The sequence below is a fragment of the Limulus polyphemus genome, unplaced genomic scaffold (genome assembly GCF_000517525.1).
Source record: "Limulus polyphemus unplaced genomic scaffold, Limulus_polyphemus-2.1.2 Scaffold309, whole genome shotgun sequence".
Taxonomy (NCBI): Eukaryota; Metazoa; Arthropoda; class Merostomata; order Xiphosura; family Limulidae; genus Limulus; species Limulus polyphemus.
The window spans coordinates 436,643-461,829 of NW_013665919.1; the positions used below are offsets into that span (position 1 = coordinate 436,643).

Here is a 25,187-nt window from a genome sequence, read left to right on the forward strand (position 1 = left end):
ACCGTACGTAGTAATAAACTTAAAGTTAATTAAATTAACTTTACGTTGTGTTACTTACTGTGTCGACTACTTACTAGACGAAAACGAACTATATATATATATATATATATATATATATATATCTGAAATTTGCATTCAAAATGGATCATTGCTGATTTAATGAAACTTTAGCTTTCATCTTCATTACTAGATTTCCTTTTTTATTTGAAATTGTTTATACATGTTTAGCTCTTGTGTAATAAATACGTTTTAAAAATATAAAACTTGGCGGGTGAATAAAATTTCACGATTATTCTTATCCAAATTATTCATTGTAGCTAGTGAAATGAGGAAATATTTCGTACTGGTTTGATAAGTCAGATTAAGTTCGCGATAGGTCTAATTATGTATAGTGAGAGAAAGAAAGTAATATTACATTGTAGGATATAGAGAGTCATAATATAAGAGTAATTTCCTCCTTTACAACAACAGAGAAGTTACTAGAATTGTTCGATTTTCCAGTCCATAGCCAAAACAATCAAAAAGTCACTCTCTTGTTTAGGTGTTTTTTGTTTTCATAATCACTTAAAGTATTTCTTTGTTTTTAGAAAATTTTACGTAGCGTCTATGATTCCTCTTGAAAAAAATTAAAATCTGGATTAAATTAATAAATAATTAAAATCAACTTTCTATACTTGCACAATTTTAAAAACTTTATTGAAACCGTCAACGTCAAGTTTTTTAAATTGTGTAAATATAAAACGTTAACTGGGATTATTTGTTAACTTTTAAATAGTACACAAGTGCCGATCATTCATATTTATCAGGAGTGATGTTGTACTCGGTAGGGAAAAAATATCTGGTCAAAAATAGAAATAAAAACTGCTCCTGAAATACATTTCTTGTATTTGCAGCAAAAATACATTTGAAAGAAACATTCATCCAGCTGGTAATGTTATTAGTGGCTTTAGGAATATCATCGTCATAGGACGGCAATGGTGCTATCACCATAGCTACAATATTTAATATGATAGAACCCCCTTTTTTTATAAGTGATGAAGTACTATTAAGGCGTGAGATTCAGTTTGTATTTGGGTTATTGTTAACAATTGAAAATAGCACTGAGGTTCAGTGTGTATTTGAATTAATTGTTAATAAGTGAAAATAGCATTGAGGTTCAGTGTGTATTTGGGTTAACTGCTAACAATTGAAAATGACACTGAGGTTCAGTTTGTATTTGGATTATTGTTAACAATTGAAAATGACACTGAGGTTCAGTGTGTATTTGAATTAATTGTTAATAAGTGAAAATAGCATTGAGGTTCAGTGTGTATTTGAATTAATTGTTAACAAGTGAAAATAGCATTGAGGTTCAGTGTGTATTTGAATTAATTGTTAACAAATGAAAATTGCCAAAGAAGCGTAAATGTTGCCTCTGGAATTATGGTGAGTACAGGTTTCTATACATGTCCCAATTTTGGTTTTCAGAATATGGCCACCATGCTCTAACATATTATAAATGCACTATTCGTTCCATGTTGAGTATCATTAGCCCACATTATTCCTGCCCGTTACAGGTCTTCTGTAGTCACACATCAAATAGTTCTTCCGTGAGCACTACTCAGTCTAATTACTGAAATTAAAAACCCTGGTTCTTTACGTCATTATGCCTCTCTAGAAATAAGTTCCCGTGCAAAACTTTTCATCATAGAATCTACGTATATCATAACACAACAACCTTAAGGTAACTAGCTAACAGAAAAATGGAACTGATAAATTTACATTTAAGGAACAGTCGCGTGATAAGAGCTCGCATGAACAACCGGATAATCAGCGTCACGTGAAAATTCAGGTGATTACCTTAAAGTGAAATGTAGGAAAAATGGCTATCACCACAACAACTGGCTGGAAAAATACCTCATGAAAAGTTGGGTGATACGTTGCCACGTGAAAAATTGGGTGACAAGCTGTCACTTGAAGTCGGCAGAGAACCTGTTACATGAACAGTCACATGATAATCTGTGAATAAGCAGACGCGAGATAAACTGTCACATAACTAATCTTTATGACCTCTCTAAAGTTTGAATGACAATAATCAGTCACGAGATTAGCGTTAGTCGCTCTGGGTAAATCTGCCATTACCTTTGAAGTAAGTAACGATAGTTTTAGTTAGTTATATGTACAACCTTGACTGATACTGCTTGTAGAAAAAAAGTAATTATCCAGAAAAAGCGACTGTCCAGCGTCTTAAGCAAATATACACACTGTGTTTACGTTATTAAATAAAGATAGTATACTGTATCCAGATTCTTTGTTTCATTCTCACGAACTCAGTCTGTTCAAATTAAGAAAAACCGGATTATTTAGTTGTTTTTTTTCTTTTCAACAAAAACGTCCCCCACATAGCCTGTGAAGTAAATATAGTATATTGTATCTGTATCCAGTCTCTTTTTTTTTCATTCTCACGAACTCAGTCAGTTTTAGAAAAATACAGAATTACTTTGTAATAATATCCTGTCGAATCTCCTGTTATTCGGCGTTACCTATCCAATCAACTCCACAGAGTTGATTGGAAGGTTCGTTTATTTGTTTTAGAGCAAAGTCACTGAGGGTTATCTGTTGTGTCCACCGCGAAGAATTCAACCCCGGATTTTAGCGCTGTAAGTCCCTTAACTATTCGCTGTTCCACCGGGGGGTTGGATATGAAGAAGATAACTTTGTACATTCAACGAAATTATTTTCTCCGCTCAAAAACTCGAGTTCTAGGTATACTTATTATACAGAAAAGTAGACATTTGAATATCTTATGAGAGCCACAGTATCTATGATTGCTGTATGAAGTGAAATAGCTGTTTTTTGTTCTGAGTGTTTAATGATGACTCAATATAATAAAAAAACAACTTCCATTGGACTGTTGCCCCTATTGAATAACATAGTTACTCCATAGTATACACGATATGCTAGAAAAACAGGTATGTTTGGCGGTTTAATAAGATTCGCCTTATTTATACATATATGTTTTTTTTCATACATCGGGAACATGCAGTGTTTTGTACTTCGATCGAATGTTATCTTCTATTCATGTAAAAAGTGTAAAGTTAGAAGTTCTTATATTCTACTTTGTCATCATATAATAGCCTTTAGTTATTACCCGCGGGAGTACGAAACACCTGATGACTTAAACTCGAGGCTTGTTGACCTGTGGAGTTTTATTTGCTAATTAAAGTAGAGCCGCCCCCTCTCGTTACCCTCCCCGCTCCCTTCATGATAAGCCGAGGAAATGTTTGTTTTCTTCGCATAAATAATTCAAATCGCGAAAACACGTAAAAATTTTTATTTTGTAATTCAAAGTATAACCACTAAATACTGCTACACAACTATTATAAAAATATAGCAGGGTCAAGAATAGTCCAGTTGTTAGCGTGCTGGACTATTATGAATCTTCAAGACCATCGTTCGCGTTCCGTTATCGAAAAAATACTAAGTGCTCCGCACTTTGAGGTCGGGAGAGCATTATAAGGGTGACAGTCAATTTTCACCATTAATCTAGACACAAATCGTTGTTGGGGGATTCCCCCGGTGGCTAAGCGGTAAGTCTGCATGCTTATGATGCTAAAAATCAAGTTTCGATACAGTGCTGAGCAGAGCACGGATATCCCATTGTGTAGCTTTGTGCTTATTAACAATCAAGCTAAATTGCTGACTTGCTGGGGGGGGGGGGGTTGGATTGTTGTCTTCCCTCTCGTCTAACAATTCAAAATTAGGGGCGGCTAGCGTAAATAACTCTTTTAAGTAACTTTGCGCGAACATCCGAAACAAACAAGCAAAAGTACCACCCAATGAAATTGCAACTTGACCATTAGAGATATACACGTGGTTACACATAATAAATTTACCCTACCCACTTATATTACGACATTTTTTAAACTTATGGAACCAATAATATTTTTCCACATTGCTTACTCTATAAAGATTACACTGAAATGATGTAAGCGAGCATAATTCAGTCATAACGAAGGAATACAGATATGTCCTTTGCTATGTAAAGTGTAGACCTAAAGAGAGAAAGCACTCTTAAGGGACCATTGTCAAAGAAAGTAGGAAAACTCCTGTCAAAGGTAATACCATCAACAGTGCTGTCGATCCCCCTCCCCTTCAGGTTACAGTATGTATTTCAAGGACAGTACGGAGCCAGGATGCATCAGAGGTGAAATGGGGAAGAGTAGCGTTGCTATGGTTAAACCATTGCCATTCGTGCTCAGTTTGGTAGCCGTGATTAAGTACTATACTCTAACACTACAGTTTTCTACGTAGAAATCACATTTATATAATACATCTTGACAAACTATTTACTGGACGTGGATGTCGAATTTCAAGACAACGTTCCAGCCGATCAAAAGCACCAAAGTTGAATGGAATTGCTGTGAGTCCAGTTTCTTCGGCTATCCTTCCCGTGATAGACCAAGTAGATGGTTAGGGAGTTTGACTCGCAATCTGAAAGTCGCGGATTCGAATCCCCGTCCAACAAATATGCTCGCTCTTTCAGCCGTGGGGGCGTTATAATGTAACGGTTAATCCTAATATTCGTTGGTAAAAGAGTAGCCCAAGAGATGGCGGTGGGTGGCGATGACTAGCTGCCTTCCCTCTAGTCTTTCACTGCTAAATTAGGGACGGCAAGCGCAGATAGCTCTCGTGTAGGTTTGCGCGAAATTCAAACCAAATATTCTCGTGATTTTGGAGTGTAGCCAAAATTGAAGAGTTCTATTTTGTAACCACAGTTTTCACTTTACATATTAGGTTGGGTTGTAATGATTCTCCTAAACGCTTTGCTGTGTGAAGTTTCTGCTTCCACAGAAGACATTGAAGAATCGCCTCTTTGGAACGATATGTCCTTTGGTTCTGCATCTTTTAACATTGTGACTATCATCTCGATAAGGACAATACCATTTTTGATTGCCACGAAGTTCAACCGTTGGATGATTCTCGAATTGATAAACATGCCACTAGCAACACAAATTGTTCAAATAAAGTACCCCCATACAAGAACTCCCAAACATGAGTGCAGAAAAACCTTTACCGCGTTGAATATGCTTGTTAAGTACTAATTGTTTGATGTGATTACATCCTTGAGAAATATTAGCTTTCAACAGGCATAGATGATATTTCCAAGAAGTAAAGGTAGAGGGAAGTATACAATTTGATGCATGAACCAAAGCTATTGAAGATAGATCGATCTAAGTGGTATGTTCGTGCTTAAGCACAAATTTACACAATGGACCATTTGCGTTATGTCAACCTCGTAGAATTGAACTCCGATTTTTAGCGCTGCAAGTCTCAAGCTTACTGCTCAGCCACCAGGAGGCAATATCACACGAATCACTAAAGTTAATATACAGTTTGATGTAGGAAAAAAAAAAGCTATTGAAGAAACATAGAATTAACAGAAATCTGTTTCGAAAACATGGATATATTTCCAAGTATTAACGTGTTCTATTATGGGACAGGTTCTTTTGGTTTATTTTATAACAATAATGAGAAGTCTACTCCACATAACGATAATAAATTAATTTATTTCTTGAATCACATTCTCTACAGGCTACATACTATGTTCCCTGGGAGATCTGACTTCACAAACAACATTTCAACAGCAGTTCCAAAACTACTCTACCTTTAACTCACATATAAACCTCACGTCACTTACATTGAAAAATTTCCTCGCTAACCGATCGATAACAAACACGCTGACTGACTCCGTGTAGCTTTGCGCGAAATTCAAAACGAAACAAATAAACAAAACAAAAGTTTGTTAGTCAGTTAAAGAGTTTTAATTAGACAGTGTGGATTAACCTGTTGGTCTGTGTATTCGTGAACGTTTCAGTCATCGAGTCAGCAAGTTATTCATTGATCACAAAGTTAATCATTATGGTTATCTGCGCTAGCCGTCTCTAATTTAGTAGCGAAAGACTAGAGGGAAGGCAGCTAGTCATCACCACCCACCGCCAACTCTTGGGCTACTCTTTTACCAACGAATAGTGGGATTGACCATCACAGTATAACGCCCCCACGACTGAAAGTACGAGCATGTACTAACAAACTAAATGATTTTTTTCTAACTGGCGTTTCAATATTGTGCACTATTTGACCAACGTTAAAAATGCCACAGAGGCCTAAACTTTTATGAAACTTCTAGACTTCACACAATTATTACACCATGAAAAAACTCCCTCTCATGAAGTTAAAAAAATTCCAGTAACAATACATTTGACGTATGGACAAAACTGTGAAAAATATATTGATCTTAGAGGATTTATTCATGTTCAAAAATCAGGGGTAACATTTGCGATGTAAACTTATTTGACTTTAGGGAGATTTATAAATAGATAGTTGTTCTGTCAAATAAATACAATATAGTTTTCTTTTAAAGTTGTCCCCCCCCCCCTCCCTAGTGGCTCAGTGATAAATATAAGGACTTATAACGCTAAAATTTAGGTTTCGATACCCACAGAATACAGATAGCCCATTGTACATCTTTTTGCTTAACAACAAACAAACAAATTTGTTGTCATGAATTTAAGATAGAATTTTTTTTGTTTTATTTTTTATTTGGTATATCCAGACAAGCTGCTCCAAAGGGTTTAACTCGGTTAAATCTTACATCAGTTGAGAATCAGTGCCACGAACACGAACAACTGCAACAATAGTCTTAACAAGACTGTTCATGTGTAAAGGGCTTGTAATACATACACGAGTGAAATAGCTTGCTTTTAGAGAACCCATTACACAACCGTGCGAGTTAGAGACAGTATGTATAAGGAGCAGAGACAGGCGGCTTAATGACAATGCCAATAACTTATCTTTTAGTACCATGCTGTGTCGACTCTGTTGAATTAAGCAGGTAAGCTGTTGAGACATATCTAGCTGTTAGACCCACGTACAGATGCTGAGATAATAAGTGGATATTATTTTTCATATTTCTATTGTTGTATTTGTAATATAATTTAACTACCTTCACTTTGAATTGTTTATGTGATATTAATTCTTTCGCTGTCGTAGTTTTTAGATTGACTAAAAGACACTCTACAGCTTTTGTTGCACCTTGCCACAAAATATTGACAAACACATGGCTCATAACGTATTTTTTAAACATAACAGGAACTACGACCACATCCGGGTTCTCGTCCACAATTAAGTTTTTTGGTTGATGATAAATAACATTATTTAACTAGATTACTTTGAAATGTAACTGCTGTGCTTGGAAGTAAGAAATGGTCCTGTGGGTTTCTGGTTATGTGAATTATTATGTGGAAAACCACGGACTTCTTGATTCCCCGGTAGCTCAGTGGAAAGACTGAGGAACTTATAATGCTACAAAATTGGGTTTCGATACCTTCGGCGGGCACAGTACAGATGGTAAGTTGGGTATCTTTCTGCTTAATTAACAACAAAGAAACGAACTGCCCGAACTTATAAAAATTCGTATCAAAAATAAATATGGCTAAATAAAATTTTTCTTAAAATTTCTAATTAGGGCATTCATTATAGAAGCAACGTCTTGTTTTTTTAAACAAACCTGTTATTAAATAGTGTTCGTACTATAAATTATCATATTTTGTTTGATAACATTTTTACTTTACTTGACTGTTTGATAATATACGTGAAACCACTGAATTTTAAAAATGTAAAATTCGATCATAAACAATTTATATATATCTTGATCGTTCAACATATTACTGAAATTCTTCATAAGAGTCTAATCCTAAAGAGCATTCAGTCGTAGGACTCTCTGCCGCCGTCCTTAATTTTTAACTATTGACCGGAAAAGAAAAGACAGTCAGTCAACAGCACTCTACCATTATTCACGCTAACGGAGTAACTGTAACTCCTATAACGCATCTATCGACCCCGGCTCATTAGCCTCGAGATTTAGAGTTGCACCACAAAGCCAGACTGTTTATTTGTATTTAAGCACAAAGCTATACAATGGGCTATCTGCGCTTTGCCCAACACGGGTATCGAAACCTTGTTTTTAGCGTGTAAGCCCTTAAGCTCGCCTTTCAATGAATTTACAAGTAGCTTGATGGTAAATACAAATAGATTCCTTCGACGTGTCATTACTGGGCACTGGTAGCAGACACCATATTGAAATTCTAAATATTGGAAAATGCTGCTAGCAGTCAAAAAAAGAAAACCTTGCAGATACAATTAAATTGTCGTTTTTCTCAGGAAGACTACTCGGCGAGTTAGTCAATGCTTATTCATAATAATGATATCAAGACGGTATTGTATATTCTCGGTGGCACATCACCACATTCGTTTTAATGGTAGTAGATATAATATGTGGAAGAGGGAGTAAACATGAGTTAAGCCTGCTATCGCTTTGCTATTGTGATGTAATCTTTCTGAAACTCACACATCCATATGTAATCATTTTTTTTGTTTTTCTTTGTGATTTATATAAGCGCTTCGAAGATGTTCACACAGATTTACAATATGCAAAAGGAACCTAGAGTGGTTTAAAATATTAAAGTCGATCCCAGTGTGGGATACACGGTATTCTTTAAATATATTATAGTATTTCTGCTATTGTTTTTTTGTTATTCCTCTTTTATGAATTTTTTTAAGCTTACGAGTAAGCCTGAATATACCATATATGAACACACTGTTGTATGATAATTAACATTCTTCTATAGACGAATATTAGAAATAATTGTAAAAAAACAGTGAAACACGCATTGTTTTTCGCCATTAAATTTAACAAAGTTCTTTGAAAGCTGCTACTACAAAAGCAATTGTAAGAAATACATTTTCGATTAATCCTTCAAAACTCACTGTAAATTTTTACGGAAATTTTACATACCTTCTATACCGTCCATTTTCACGTCAATCTAACCAGTGTTTAACTTTAAGAAGCGGAAATTGTAAAAGCCAGTAATTTCTCAACAGTAACATTTTCATGCAAACTTGATAGCGATACACATAAGAATCGTTTTATAATTTGCCAACGTAAATGCCTGAAAGGAGATTTCAGGCACAAGTCGTTACTATGTTGCATCTCGTGACTGTCTGTCACATTCCTCTGAAGAGTTTAACATTGCTACTATACGGATAATGTCTTACATTCCCACTTCTCTTCTTTTTAATACTCAAAATCGTTTACGGTTTAGTGGACACTCCATTTTTAAAATGAACTGAGCATGTTCGACACAGACCCACGAAATCACGCGATAATCTGCGAGCTTTCATCAACTAGATGGGGGGGTACCTGTATACAGCCATCGCTGTTGTTAACCCTGATATTGATATCTGCATGTTTTCATTCGCTCATTAAGCTCTTTGAACTGCTGCAACACATGGAGCCAACATTAAATACATTATATAGCACAACACGAAATGATATACGATTACTAGGACAGGACAAATCTTATGTGCAATCATACTCATAGTACGGTAGTGCTAACCTCAGTTTGAAGGGAAATGTATGAATATAAATGATATACGATTACTAGGACAGGACAAATCTTACGTGCAATCATACTCATTGTACGGTAGTGCTAACCGGTATTATTTTTGACAATGTTGGACATTTAAGTTCATTATCTTCTATAGCGGGACATTTCCGCGTCCCCTAAAATATCTGGGGGACAGCGGAACAAGCAGCTCTGGTCACACTATGTTACTTGGCTTGAAAATTCTTGAGTAGTTCTTACGTAAGCTTCAATACCGAAAGAAGATTTATATTCAAAAGAAAAGAACGTGTTAATCAAAATAAAATATACTAAACATGTTTTTTCTTAACTAAAAAACTAAGAGCTATTAATCCATATGTAGGAGGCCGAAACAAGTAGATAAAAACAGAAACTTAATATTATTTACTGATTGTACATACAATTTTGGACTAGAAACAAATAATAGTAAAATGTAATCGAAAGATCTAGTGAATTACCAAACAGAAAAAAAGTGGATATTACCATTTCTAACCTGGTTAATGTGTTATTGTAAACTGACCAGATTTTCTGGAGTCGAAAGCGGAACACCTAACTCAGTTTGAAGGCAAATGTATGAATAATTTTTGCTGGAGCAGAAGATCTTTAGCAGACAGATAAAGAAATTGAAAATGATTATTTTCCAGTTCCGTTTGTCAGTAGACAAACATTGACTAGGCTTTACGTTTCCTAACATGATAACTGGAAACGACAAAGGAACAAAAAAAAAATCACAATTAACTTAACTGGTAACCCACACAATCTCCGAAGACAGGCTTCCCCTTTTTTCGGTGGTAAACTGTTTATCCAGATAGCGTTCTTGTGTTAACAAAGCTCTGCTGTAGGTCACGTGCTTGTAATTATCCAACCACAGCCTTCGATTTTCGTTTTCTATGTACACATGAACAATGCTCTTAAGACTATTCTTGCAGCTGCTTGTGTCCAAGGTACTGCTTCTCAACTGATTTAAGATTTAACCGAGTTAAACTGTTTGGGGCATCTTCTTTGGATAAACTAAATAAAGAGTAAAAAACAACAACTTTTTATGGCTTTTCAGATGCTTTGTTAACAAATTAATGTTATGCTACGGTTGTGTTTGTTGAGAGGTTTTTGACGTAATAGAATAATCTGATTTGTGGTTATTTGAACTTTTTTCTACGAACAATTACGAAGTGGTTCCGAATTGATGACATCAGATGAAAACAAGATTACCCAAATAACTCATTCAGATTTGTTTTGTTTTTTTCATTTTGAAAAAAATACGAACATAATTTTATAAAAACCGAAACTTTATCTACTGAGACGAAAACATACAACATTCTCGACCTTTTATAATCCAGTGAATAACCATAATAATGATTCGAAACTTTAATTACTCGCCCAAATAGTAAATAATATTTTCAACCTCTGGTTAAGCTTTGATGAACCATAATGATGATCTGAAGCATTATTTATTTACTCGAAAAAACATTCTAACTCAAAAAAGTCATTGCGATTAACGAGGGCATATCTCCTGAAGATCTTATTTATAACTAGCGAAATTACCCGGCTTCGCTCGGGTTATTAGGTTGATAATGTGTGAATTCTGAACACATTTTACCATAAAAGTATAACCTATATACTTTTGTTGCTAAGCAACGTGACATAAAAACCATTATAGGAACGCATTGTTACCAAAACGCACTGGCTTTTCTGTATGTTAGAAGTTGTTATCCAGGAACCACTTCTTTTCTATCTGGTTTTTCGTTAGCTTGCCTCATTGTATGACGTCATTGCGATTAACGAGGGCATATCTCCTGAAGATAGTATTTATAATTATTGCACAAAAATACACGAATGCTATCTTCACATAACCACTCCTAATTTCAAACTTAGAGACAAGATAAATGCAGCTAGTCAATAGCACTCATCACCACCTCTTCGGATAATCTTGTCTGACCTAATAGTGAAATTTAACCGTCACCTTAGAATTCAGAGTTCAAGTACTAACCCAACCACCCATTTAATGAATCAAGAGTTATGCTTAGAGGCGTAAAAATGAATCTTATTTGTAATACGTCACTTTTTTATATGGTATATGTTCCAACAACATTTAATCATATTTAAAATACCAAAAATAATAAAATCAACTTTTTCTAATGATTGCACAACATTAAGCAGTGTAGGTAGTTGTAATTTTTCATAATATTAAACATGTATTTCATCAAATAATAATCAGGTCTTATTGAGCAAAAATGAAGCAAAAATTAACTGGTATTACAAGTTATTTTTTTTATCATTCCTACGTAACATTAAACACTATAGCATCTAATAACCATAAGAATATGATCAAATGCTCAGTGTAAGAAAATAATCATAACAGTTAAAAACTAAAAACATGTATTTCAAAGTAAGTAAACACTACCTGAACTCACATTAATTAGTAAAAGCATTTATAAAGGCAGAAAAATCAAAGAACTCCAGATATGTTTGTTAAAATTTTACAACAATATAGAGTTGCAGAGAAACCTATTTGGGGTTATAGGTCAGTCTCTTTATTTATAGTTATAGGTCAGTTTCTTTACTTGGAGTTATAGGTCAGTCTCTTTATTTCAAGTTATAGGTCAGTTTATTTGTTTATAGTTATAGCTCAGTTTCTTTACTTGGAGTTATAGGTCAGTCTCTTTACTTAAAGTTATAGGTCAGTTTATTTATTTAGAATTATAGGTCAGTTTCTTTATTTAGAGTTATAGGTCAGTCTCTTTACTTAAAGTTATAGGTCAGTTTATTTATTTAGAATTATAGGTCAGTTTCTTTATTTAGAGGTATAGGTCAGTTTCTTTACTTGGAGTTATAGGTCAGTCTCTTTATTTAAAGTTATAGGTCAGTTTATTTATTTAGAATTATAGGTCAGTTTCTTTATTTGGTATTAAAACTCTATTTCATTATTTGAGTTATTGATTGATTTGTTTATCTGTAGATTGTTCGGTTTGATAGAGTTTCAGTTTATCGAGAATGTTACATCGATTTAATGATACAATATGACACATCGTTTCTTTTTCTTAGTTATAGGTCATCTTGTTTTTACATTTGTATCATATTTTGTCTTTCAAGGGTTACTTCGTCGTTTCGTCTATTTAGGATCGTACTTTATGGATAGCTTCCTTTTTATATTTAAAGATTAAATTTGATTATTTAGAGGAATACGCCATTTTTATCTTAAGTCGTTTCATGTTGAGAGATAATTTGGTTTCTTTGAAGTAAATTTTATATTATCTGAAGATGGTATTTAATTATACTTGTCATATGACATAAGAATTAGGCCTATTATAATTTTGAAAATCCCTAAGAAACTAGATATAGAGTGTTGTGTTTAAAAGTATAATACTAGGCCTAATACTAATATCCTATGACAGGTAATATTAATTATAATCATGTTTCGTCAGGTTCTAAAAGGCGTTCGCACCTTATCTGAAAATCGGTCCATTTGTCTGAGCTTAAGATCACTTTGCATGCCTTGACTCAAAGGTCGTTTTATTTATCTGAACTTATCGATTACTTTGTTTATCTGAAATTACAGATCGCTTTATTTATTTGGACTTACTGATTACTTTGTTTATCTGAACTTACAGACTTAGAGACTAGTTTTTTTCGGATAGTGTTAAATGTTTTTTGTTTTAAAATTTTAAATGATTCATGTTTGAGAATAAAACTAGAACAAGAAAAAACTGATGAAAAACTTTTTATTTCAGGCAACGTTTCGCCGTTGTACCTTCTTCAGGGCTAGTAGTACAAGAACTCTTGTTTGTTGTCAGAATGTCTAAATCCCTCCAGTATGTACTACAGTTCTAAAAACAAACAACAGTGTTTGTTTATTACTTAAAGAGGTTACAGATCGTTTTTGTTTTAATGTTAGATATTATTACGTTTACAAAGAGTTACAGTTTATTATGTTTATATAGAGATACGCGAATCATTTTAAGTTACAGGTCATTTTCCTTATCTATAATATTACAAGTCATTTGGATTCTCTCGAAGTCTACAAATTGTATCATTTATTCATCGTTTCTAATAGGGACTTTTTTATCTACAGTAACACCCAGTATACTCTAGTGAATGTTACGTGTTTAAAAAAATAAATAAAATTATATATATTTTCATCATCATAAAGATTTGTCTATAACTTTATGCCAATGTGTGGTTTATTACTAAATGCTAAAATGATAAGTACGAATTTATGGTAAAATTATCAGTTTAAACATTTTGTTCGGATATAATATAAGAGTAAACGACATCAATAATGCAAAAAAAAAAAACAGTTTAACAAACAACGATTTTTGTTTTTGTGTGTGATAAAAACACATCAGTTGTAATGCTCAAAACAGAGTAGTAACGTGTATTTTGAACAAAAGGTTTTATTGTGGGGTAACAACAACATAGGTCCCACGATAACTCAGTGGTAAACTTGAGAGCTTAAGATGTTAAAAGTTCAGAGTTTGATCTTTGTGGCGGGCACAGCGCAGATAGCCTGTTATTAAGCTTTACGATTAAAAACAAGAAAGTAAATAAAACTAAACTCAACGTTGTAAAAAATAATTAAAAAAATAGCAGGGGTTGTATAACTAGAGTGTAGGTTGAATGATTAAAGTTTGGATCGTATAATTGAAGTGATTTTTGTATATTTAAGTTACTTGCAGTATTAAAACCCATTTCCCAGTGTTTCAAATTCACGTATGATATTTGATTATTTTAATATGGTAGAAATTTTTAGTTTTATCGTTTTAGGAATTACATTAATGAATCTCTGAACTTTGTCTAGTGAAACAATAAAGATATAAACATGATATACTCTGACTTCTTCCTTAGTCAAGAGGAAAAGTAAAGAAATAAACATAATATATTTTGACGTTTCCATGCTACAAGCAATGCAACTAAGGATTTTGAACTTCATTATAGCATATACGTTTAAAACTTCGAACGTTGTTTAGTGAGTAAACACTATCTAGATATTCAGAAGCAAATTTTACTCAACTTAGACTAGCATGTTTTAAGGTTTGAAAATGTTTAATTAATACCATTGTTTAAGCCTTTCACAATTGGATGGGTCTTTTTTGGTGGGTTTTATTTGCTTGTCATCAAACGCTTTGTTTCATTAGCACTTGAAAGTACAGTATTGACCGTGTGCATATATTTATAAGCATGAAAGTCTTTAATTAAAAGCGTCGTTAAGCTTGTATGCAAATTAGACAGTTTTCTTCCTGTACGTCAGTCTTGACCTTTATAAAAACTTCAGTTTAATTTCTCAGTTTCATGTGCTTTGGCGCTGGTGCATAGCTTACTGGTCTACCTTTCAACTCCCTTACCTTCGTTGGTGTTGTCATAGTGACCCTTTTCGCTAAACAATACCGATCACGTGTTTAACTTCGTTAAAGCCGATTGAATAATCAATGGACAAGTCGGTCAAATAGTACAGGGAATCTATTATACAGTGCTCCGGTCCTAACGCACTATATCTTTTCGACAACAGTTTAAAATTGACTAAAAATATCTTACCTCTACCGCTGTTTTTTCCAAAAACAAAAGAACAACCGAAACGGAAAGTTAAAACACTTTGTTAACGATATAGAAACTTAAAAAAAAAAGTTTAGAAACTAGTTTGACATTGAAAAACTATGGTTTCTGTTCGGAAGACATTTTTCAATATTTCATCCACTTCTACTATCGCAAAACTGATCAGCTGATCGTACTGTGATGTAGATATTTGCTACAAGGGCGTAAATAATAATAATAATACAAAGAAACTTGCAGTTTATCAGAGCAAAAAGAGAGAGAGAGAGAGAGAAAGAAGCGTATTCAATATGAGGTTGCCGTTTGATTCACCAACGATGTGTGTGTTAATTTATTTGTTCCTTTTACATTCAGTGTTAATCAAGCCTAAATGTAAATGTAAATTGAATCACATCTATGGAAAATGTTGCACACACGTAATAAATCGACAAAAAAAAACTCCTAATATATCTTTCAGTTATATGTTCAAACAGCGTGAGTTTGCTGTTGCAATACCCGAGAACGAAGCGACGCCACGACGGCGATATTCTTTGGCACATTTTCACATCTTTATCTGACATATATATAACATTGTTATACAAATATTGTTATTTATTGTCGTAGAACATTCTAAAGAGCGTCGAAACATATAAATCGGGAGCTTTCTTTAGTTCCAAAGCTTAAATATATATGTAAAATTTGTAACATCAATTCTTGAGCTCTGTCTTATGGAAGATTTATTGAAAGTGTAAAATCATTAACTTTGAGATCGGATTATTATTATTTTTTGACGGTATCCTCTTTTTTTAAATTCAATATAATTTTCGCAAGAATTATAAATTTCAAACGTCTAACCGATTGTAAAATGCAGATAACACTACGACATAAAAATAGTTGTGTATTAGTAAATGAATATAACAATTAACTAAAGCCTAGAGCTCAACAAATACTGTAATTATCTGTTCTCCGAAGATTGTTCAACAATTACGCTGTGGTTATGAATGATGTTTCCCAGATATAACTAAAAACTTCTCAAAATTTAACAAATAGCAAATATAAGTTGACCTAGAAATGTCATTTGCGACAACATACATGCATGCAGTTCGTCAGTTTATATATTTCTTGCACACACTAGAACAGACTAGAAAGTGAACTATCCGGTTATTGGAGTAATTTTGATCTTTAAATATGTAAATTGACAACTCTTTTTAAAAATTCTAAAATAAAAAATTAATATACTGAAGATATTTATAGATAACAAATCAGCTGATAGTTCACTTTGAATAAAGAATCAACAGACCAAGGCATGGAAGGAATTCCTCTTTTGACGAGAACATTCTGATAATTCTATATATTACAAATGAATATTGGGTAAAGAATCAACAGACCAAGGCATGGGTGGAATTCCTCTCTTGAGGGGACAGTTTGTCTCTCGCAGGGTCTGATGTTGTTGATGAACTGTGTTGAACATTCTCTTCATCCTCCTGTATTTCTGCACGAGTTGCTGGGATAGAAGATGGTACTACAGGCGTGCTTTCATCATCCTCATCTTCCAGATCCACTACGGGAGAAAGGCTCAATTTCGACTGTACTTCTAGAAAAAGAGAAGAAAGTAATACTGTTTGAAAATTCAAAACAAATTAGGATGACTGCTAAGGTCGACATCTTAAATAGTTTGTTTCAGCGAAAAGCCACACAAGCGTTGTCCACAGTAGGTTTTAATGTCTAAGTCCGCTGATCTACCGGAAGATCTCTTAGATAAAACACTCCCTTATTTACCTTGTTATGATAACTTATACATCTTTAAGATATGTTATTTAATTTGCTGCTTTAAGATAGAGAGTTAAGAGAGTTCACATGAAGATCAATTATGATCATAATATGATACATAATGATTAGAAGTTTTAATCAAATGTAGCTAGAAACGTATTCGGCTGTAAACTGTCCCAGAAAGTAACCACTAATACTGTTTTTCATCAGAGGGCAATTCTCGTGCATGTTCATGAGAAGTGACCGCTATGACGTTATTAAATACAGTTATCATTAACTCATTTTTTGTGAACGTATGTTCCACATAATAAACTAACTCGGCATGTACAATCTGATAATACTATATATTACAAATAAATGGTTAATGAAGAGCTAAAAGGAAAAGGTATGAATGGTTTCAATACCGTAAGGATATTTCCTATTAAAAATAAATGGTTAATGATGAGCTAAAAGGCAAAGGCATGAGTGAAATTCCTGTCTTGGGGAACAATCTGATAATACTATATATTACAAATAAATGGTTAATGATGGGCTAAAAGGCAAACGCATGAGTGGAATTCCAATAAAACAGGAAAGGTTAATTATTAATAAAACCAATTAAAACAGTGCTGTAGAGGGTAGCTATCAGCTATCACTAGAACCACGCACAATAAAACAGGAAAGCTGTAGAGAGTAGCAATCATTGGAACTACATACAATAAAACAGAAGAGGCTAGTTATAATTAGAACTATATAAAATCAAGCAGTAAGGGCTAATTATCCACAAAACCAATTAAAATGAAACAGCAAAGGCTAGTTATCAATATAAATACATAAACAATACAGTGGAAGCTAGTTACTATCGAAATTACATAAGATAAAACAGTAGAGGCATCTATCAACATACGTATAACATGAAAACGCAATAGCTACAAGTATTAATCATATGAACAATAAAGCAGGAAAGGTCAATTATTAATAAAACCAATTAAAACATTGCTGTAGAGGGTAGCTATCACTAGAACTACGTACAATAAAACAGGAAAGGTTAATTATTAATAAAACCAATTAAAACAGTGCTGTAGAGGGTAGCTATCAGCTATCACTAGAACTACGCATATAAAACAGGAAAGGTTAATTATTAATAAAACCGATAAAAACAGTGCTGTAGAGCGTAGCTATCAGCTATCACTAGAACTACGCTTTTTATTGTATGTAATTTCAATGATAGTTAGCCTCTACGGGTTTGTTTTAATTATATTTAATAATAATTAGCCCAGACTACTGTACTGTATGTAGTTCTGTAGATAACTATCCCCTATTGTTTTATTTACTTTATTTTCAAATGTGAGCACTTTCGGTAATAAACAATTCGTATCTCAATATCAGTTTGTGCTTTAAAACAATTATTATATACTGTACTGAATAAGTTAAATAATTGACAACGTATGAAAGTCGCCTTTTGAAGTCCCTAGAAATGGATTAACATTTAAGAATTTTAAATTACACTTAAAGGTACGAGATTTCTCAACAATTCCGAGCAATGAAAATCAGGAGGAGGTGAATGTCGAAGAAGATCAACCTCAGAACAAAGGTATTGGAAAAATGGAGGACCTACTCGACAACCTACCAGCGTTTGCCTTAGAGCCATGTCTACAGGGGTTGACTGTCCAGTGTCGAATTACAAGAGACAAAAAGGGGATGGATAGAGGTCTTTTTCCTACGTATTTTCTGCATCTGGAGAAGGAAGATGGTAAAAAGGTTAAGATTATTATGTAATGTTATGAAAATTTTACGCCGCCCACCAGTTTGCAAGTCGCTGATATTGCAGAAATAACTGACGAATATTTAACATAAGAATGTGTTTACTTAACGTGAAGGTTTAAGAAACAGAGACACAGTTGCTGAGTTTTCTTTTCTTAAAATACAAAACTGTCAATTGAATTTGTTGTGCTGTTTTTTGTTGAATGAATTATATTCACATGGGCCTTAAACTACTTGTGATGTTCAAAATAGTCATTACTAATATGTATAAAATCATCAAAGTTAACAGATGTTGCGAGGACATTTTAATCGATGAATGATTTTTCCCTAACATTTCTTTACCTCTGCATCTGCGTATTTAGGTGTTTCTCCTGGCAGCTCGTAAGAGGAAGAAAAGTGCAACCTCTAATTATCTGATTTCTGTTGATCCGACAGACTTGTCTCGAGGTGGGGATTCTTTCGTTGGCAAACTCAGGTACGGTTGTCCCACTACTCGAAATTTCAATGGTTTCAGCTGGTACAAAATTATTTGTCTTCGCTAAAAACTAAGTATTAGTTAATGTTTTTTCTAAACCAGTTTAATAATTGTCACTGACAAAATAATAATAATATTGTAGGGGCCCCTCAATGGCTCAGCGATAAGTTTGAAGGCCCATAACGCCAAAAACTGTGTTTCGATACCCGTGGTGAACACCTCACAGATAGCCCATTGTGTAGCTTTGATCCTAATAATAGACACACAATATTATAGGGAAACAATTCGCGTCTTGGCGTTAAAGATTACCAGTTATAACTAATCATCTATGAGCATTGTTTAAAAATGAAAACTAGAGGACGATTCCAGTTAATATTTATGAGTATTGTTGCAATGTATACAATAGGTAATACTATTCATAGTGTGGCTTTTGTGTGAGAACTAATAGAGAATAGAAATTAAGATCGAAAGTATGAACATTGTTTTGTTTTGTTGTTAAACGCAAAGGGTTGTCTGTGCTGTGCCAACCACGAATATCGAAACCCGATCTTTAGCGTTAGAAGCCCTAAGACTTACCGCTGAGCCACTGGGGGAGGGCATGAACATTGTTTCATTCTAAAAACTACCGGGATTGTTGGTATATATGTTATTTCAATGTGATAAAAGTATACAATACCATGGTGTGGGTATTGTTTCAACATAAGAGCTAGTTTACAATACCAGCTGCGATTCTCAGTATGGATGTTGTTTCAGTGTGAGAGTTATTTTGTGGATTTTGTTTTTTAATATTTGAACTATCGTGTTTTATCCGGTAAGATTTACAGTAGACTACTGTTTGAAAATGAGAGATTATAGGTTTTTCCATTATAAGTCCGTTCATTCCATTCAACTTACATAAGCATGTAGTTTATTTATCGCTTCTTTTATTTTAATTCTTACTGTTGTTATTGTCGTCATAAATAAGAGACAAATAATACAGCTTATTGCAATGTTTTTGTCAATAATAGATCCATTTTTAAACATAAATTTTTGGCTTATGAAATTAAAACATAAAATTTACTTAACAAACATAAGAATTCTAAGACTTACGCAGAAAATGCATATAAAATAAGCATTTCCTAAAATCTTGAAAAACTTAACACTTTTTTTACGTCTTAACTTGAACATTTTAAAGTTAAAATGTTGTTAAAGTGAATAATAAGTGACAAGTGAACTTGTATTCTGAAATAAATTTTATATTCTTTGTTGATGTAGGTCCAACTTATTGGGAACATCTTTTACTGTGTTCGACAACGGAGCTGGCCCCAAGGGGGGAAATATTATGGGTACCCGAGCAAACACGCGTTGTGAGATCGCTGCTGTAATATATGTAAGTGTTGGCGAATTTTATCAAGATAAAAGAAAGGAATTGTAAGTCTTAAATTCCTAACTTGGCACAAGCTACTCCAACATTTCATGAGTTTAAGTGGGTTTTTCGATAATCTTAATGGTTCTAGCGCCATTTGTAAGTTGTGTATTTGTTATTTTTAGCTTATCTCAACTGTTGGCACCACCTGTCAAGATCACACACACACACACACACATTAGAAGAACAACAAAATAATTTTCTGCTAACCTCACCTAACAATTTTATCTCATAAATTAAAAAGAATTAGCCTGTTGTTTTCCTTAATTTCCAGATGTCGCTTTGGGCAGAAGTGTGTTTGTTTGTTTGTTTTTTAATTATGCACAAAGCTACACAAGGGCTATCTGTGCTCTGCCCACCACGAGTATCGAAACCCGGTTTCTAGCGTTGTATGTCCGCAGGACATACCGCTGTGCCACTGTGGGGGCTTGGGCAGAAGAAGCTCATAGGAACTCAGTCCTATTAGAATAAACAAAAAATAATTATCATTCATTTTTGAAGCTGTGAACAAAATGAAATTTCATTCCTTAAAATATTTGATTTCTGAACCCCCCCAAAAATTAATAGTTTTATTGAAAAGTTACTGTTTTTATTTAACAAAATGCTCGAGTTACTGTAATGTTTATTTCCAAAACTGTCAATTTCGACACAAAGAAACGTAAGTTTCCGTCTATTTTCATACGTGCCAAAGAGTCAGGTTCGTTACGGTCCAATCATCAGTAAATTTAACAATGAGCAAGTTGCTCTGTTTTGCTCATTCTATCCCTGTTTGAGTCTGTTAATCAATAGACTTTCCAGTAGTTTTATAATTAACAGACTTAAACCAGGATTCAATGATCAAAATAATTCAATTCGTTTATTATTAAATCTATAAAATACTAGAGTTATTTACACTTTCATCAGTAAACTTAAACAATAGAAATTCAAAGAACAAGATCGTGTTCTCTGTGGTGATGTACTGCAGTTGTTATGTATGGTGTTTGAAGTGACTTTTTCTCAGTACAAGTATTATATATGTTAACATGTGTATGGAAAGAGCACGAAACTCTAATAATACCAAATAATTATTCTACGTTGTTCGGCAGACATGCCAGTTCAATTATTAAAATTATCCATTACAACCCAAATTATTGATTTTGGCGAGTTAAAGACCGAGGAAGAAGGATCAGTCCCCCAAACTGGTCTCTGTTACATGTGGCAATTTCACGAATAGATTAGATTTTACCTAATATCAGTTACACCTCCCTTCTCTAGTAGACTAAAAAAACGTAAACCCACTTACTAATCTGACTATAGTAAGTTAGGATAAATAGGACTAATTATTGTCACTGGTAAAATAACAATTATTACCGTTCATTCGCTGTTAAGCTAACAAATATAATATGGATTATAACGCCCTCTACAAAAACTGAGCACGTTATATTAAAACAGTTTTGGAGCGACATCACGTCGTTACAGTCCATGTCGCCACGTAAGGTCATGCTATTTCTGACGACTGCGCATCTTAACAATAGCCCCGCAGCGTTGTTTCCATTCAAAAAGACTCCTTCTTAAGGTTGTCGTGTCTAAAGCATACATCTTCTCCATTAAGTCTTTTCATAAGTCATCTAGTTTAAAAGACGACAGTTTCCCAGCGTTCGTTTCAACAATTTTATCACACAGAAATCCCTAGAAAGCCTGACCAGTATGTCTTCGTATGGAATAGCATTGAATACCCGATTCATTCACCAGTTGCTTGAGGTATGCGACGGTGGAACAGATATGTCATAGAAGTAACTTGTGTACACGTGACTTGTGTCGCTTTTCCAGACAGAGATCTTTCTTTTTAATATATTGCGTACTGTTGCCTGGGGGACATGAGCAGCTTTTGCCATTGACCTTTGTGTTCGTGGATTCTCACTTGTTACAAAATTGGCTCCCCATGGTTGGTCTCTTTCCCCAAGTTGGTCCATATTCCTTTGTTTTCCGATGCCATTCAGTGCAAGGAAATTCAAAATCCTCGATCTGAAAACATGTTTATGATCTGAGTATATGAACATTTTGCATCGTCAGAAAGGGCTGTTGTATACCTTTTCCCAACAAAAACCATCAATTTCTGGCGCCATCGCACTACCTATGAACCGCCAAACAATGTCATAATGTAGTTATGAGACATTCTGTTCCACCACAACTTTATAGTGCCTGTGGTTGTCACGCGATTATCTGTTTTGCATATTCAAAATCGTTTTAATATACCGTACTCAACCCTCTGTACTAAACGAAATGCAATAAAACCAATTACTTTTCTCTCCCTGCTGTGCTTACAAAAGTAAGTCTACTTACTAATTCCGTAGAGTTACTTAAGTCATTTTTTTGTAATATTTGAACTTTTCTTTACTAGAGTTTACCAAGCATAATCGTTTTACAAACTTATAAAATACTCGTTCAACTGTTCGAAATAAAACAATTAATACACAATGGTCACTCGTTAGAGGTTTAATATACACTGGTTAACCGAATACACTTGTCGACCGTTAGAGATTTAAGATGTACTGGTCGACCATTAGAGGTTTAGTATACACTGATTGACAGTTTGAGGTTTAATATACACTGGCTGACCGTTAGAGTTTTAGTATACACTGATCAGTTGTTAGACGTTTAATATACAAAGGTAGACCGTTAAGAGTTTTAGTATACATTGATCGAAAGTTTGAGGTTTAGTATACACTGGTCGACCGTTAGAGTTTTAGTATACACTGATCGACAGTTTGAGGTTTAATATACACTGATCAGTTGTTAGAGATTTAGTATACACTGATAGACCGTTAAGGGTTTTAGTATACACTGATCGACAGTTTGAGGTTTAATATACACTGATCAGTTGTTAGACGTTTAATATACATTGGTTAACCGTTAGAGATTTAACATACACCAATCAACAGTTTAAGGTTTAATATACTTTCATCGACCGTTACAACTTTCATAGGACTTTCTAAAGTAAATGTTAACACTTTGTTCATTCTTACAGATGTCTATTCATTGTCCATTGCAACGTTGTTTCAGTTACTGTTTTCTATTAAGATCCATTAAGCTAAACATTTTGTGATTTCTTTAGGAATTTCTCGTAAGTCTCACTATGATTCTTTTAACTATTTCTCGAAAGAAACAAAAAACATCAAGGAATAAATTTGTTTGGAAAGAAGAAATTGGGTTGTTTTCTAAAAGAGATGTGACTTTAGAAAGTATGTCTAATAACATCGGGCAACAATTTGTTACTAGAAAACATACAACTGTTTCTGAGTAATTTCATGGTGCTGATTTTAAAAATCCTGTTGAACTGATCAACTCTAGTTTTCGAGTTATGATAGGTTTATTCAAAATAGTCTTATATGTCGTGCAAATAACTTTTTCTTTAATATCTTTTTTATTCTATGAAAATTGAATTTAAAAATGTTCAAAAACAATACATAACAGCAATAGCAGTTTTAAAAAGGCTTTTAAAAGGTTTTTTAATCGTATATAATACGATTATATACTGATAATACATTCAGGCTATGTTTAAAACTTTCATCATGATATTATTTTTGTTTTTGTTACAAAACATCTGCTTGACTTGTTGCGCCTTTTGTGTATGTTCTCAGTTTCACGCTGTAAGAACCAACAGTAATCTCCCATCAGCACATGATTTTATCGTCCTTGATATTGCTGTTCCATTGTAGAAATATCTTGGTGGAAGCGCTCACCATGCTCATTGCACCTAAATCATTTGGAAAGAGTCTAAATGGAAGTATAAGAAGTGAATCTTTAGTGACAACCTAGATCCCATTTTCATGTACTTAAATCTCTGATTTCCTAAGAAATTTTTGACAATCAGTTTGAACGAATTCCAGGCAGCAAATTATTCCTGATTGAGTATTGTTTCAAAATCATTATCCATCAGCACTTCCAGAACCTGTGGTCCAACAAAGATACCTCCTTTTGTTTTTGCTTCACTGATTTTTGGAACTTGTCAGACAGATAGCTGAAACCAAAAACATCTTTGTTCATTCCTTTTACAAAATTCTTCATGAGTCCTAGTTTAATATGAAGTCGAAGCAGAAACACATTTTGAGGATTCACTAAAGGTTGATACTTGATGTTCTGTTTCCTTTGTATGTAATTCTCTCTCACTGGTCATTCCTTCTTTTTCAAATGATTTGTATCTTCTCGGCTGTCCCGGAGACACAAAATGCAATAATGTTTGATATACCCAATCTGCAGGCTTAGCAGGAGTACAATAACCTTTAGACCACCACATATGTTCTACCTACGGTGATCATATTTGATGGCCTCAAGTATAATCTGCATGCTTTGATAAGTTTCTTTCATGTTTACCTCAATCTATGGTTTAGTGTTCCAATTTTGCAAAAGTACAGTTTTCAGAGTAACTTTAGATGAGTCAATAAAAAATCAGATCATCAAAGTGTTTTAAAATTGTTAACGAGTTATCACGAGAATATAGTGGCCTGGTGTGATGTGGTTGATTTTTCAGATCATCACAGTGTTTTAAAACTTTTGAAGAGTTATGACGAGAATATGGTGGCCTGGTGTGATGTGGTTGATATTTCAGATCATCACTGGGTTTTAACGTTGTTAACGAGTTAAGAAGATTCGATGACGAGAAACACACTTTGAGATTAATAATGCTTGGAGACGGCTTGAATCGGTAATGAAGAAAAACTTTAACTGTCTCAAAGTGGGTGTCTCGTCATCGAATCTTCTTAACTCGTTAACAACGTTAAAATCCAGTGATGATCTGAAATATCAACCACATCACACCAGGCCACCA

General features: G+C 33.8%; 1 protein-coding gene across 1 annotated transcript in view; it reads left to right on the plus strand.

The window, feature by feature from the left end:
* The window catches only part of LOC106457263 (tubby protein-like), a 128,717-nt gene that overhangs the window by 91,663 nt on the left and 11,867 nt on the right, over positions 1-25,187 (plus strand). The window contains exons 6-8 of the mRNA XM_022383115.1: positions 18,252-18,497; positions 18,863-18,975; positions 20,230-20,344. Coding sequence (XP_022238823.1) covers positions 18,252-18,497; positions 18,863-18,975; positions 20,230-20,344 — 474 coding nt within the window. The remainder of the gene's footprint in view (positions 1-18,251; positions 18,498-18,862; positions 18,976-20,229; positions 20,345-25,187) is intronic.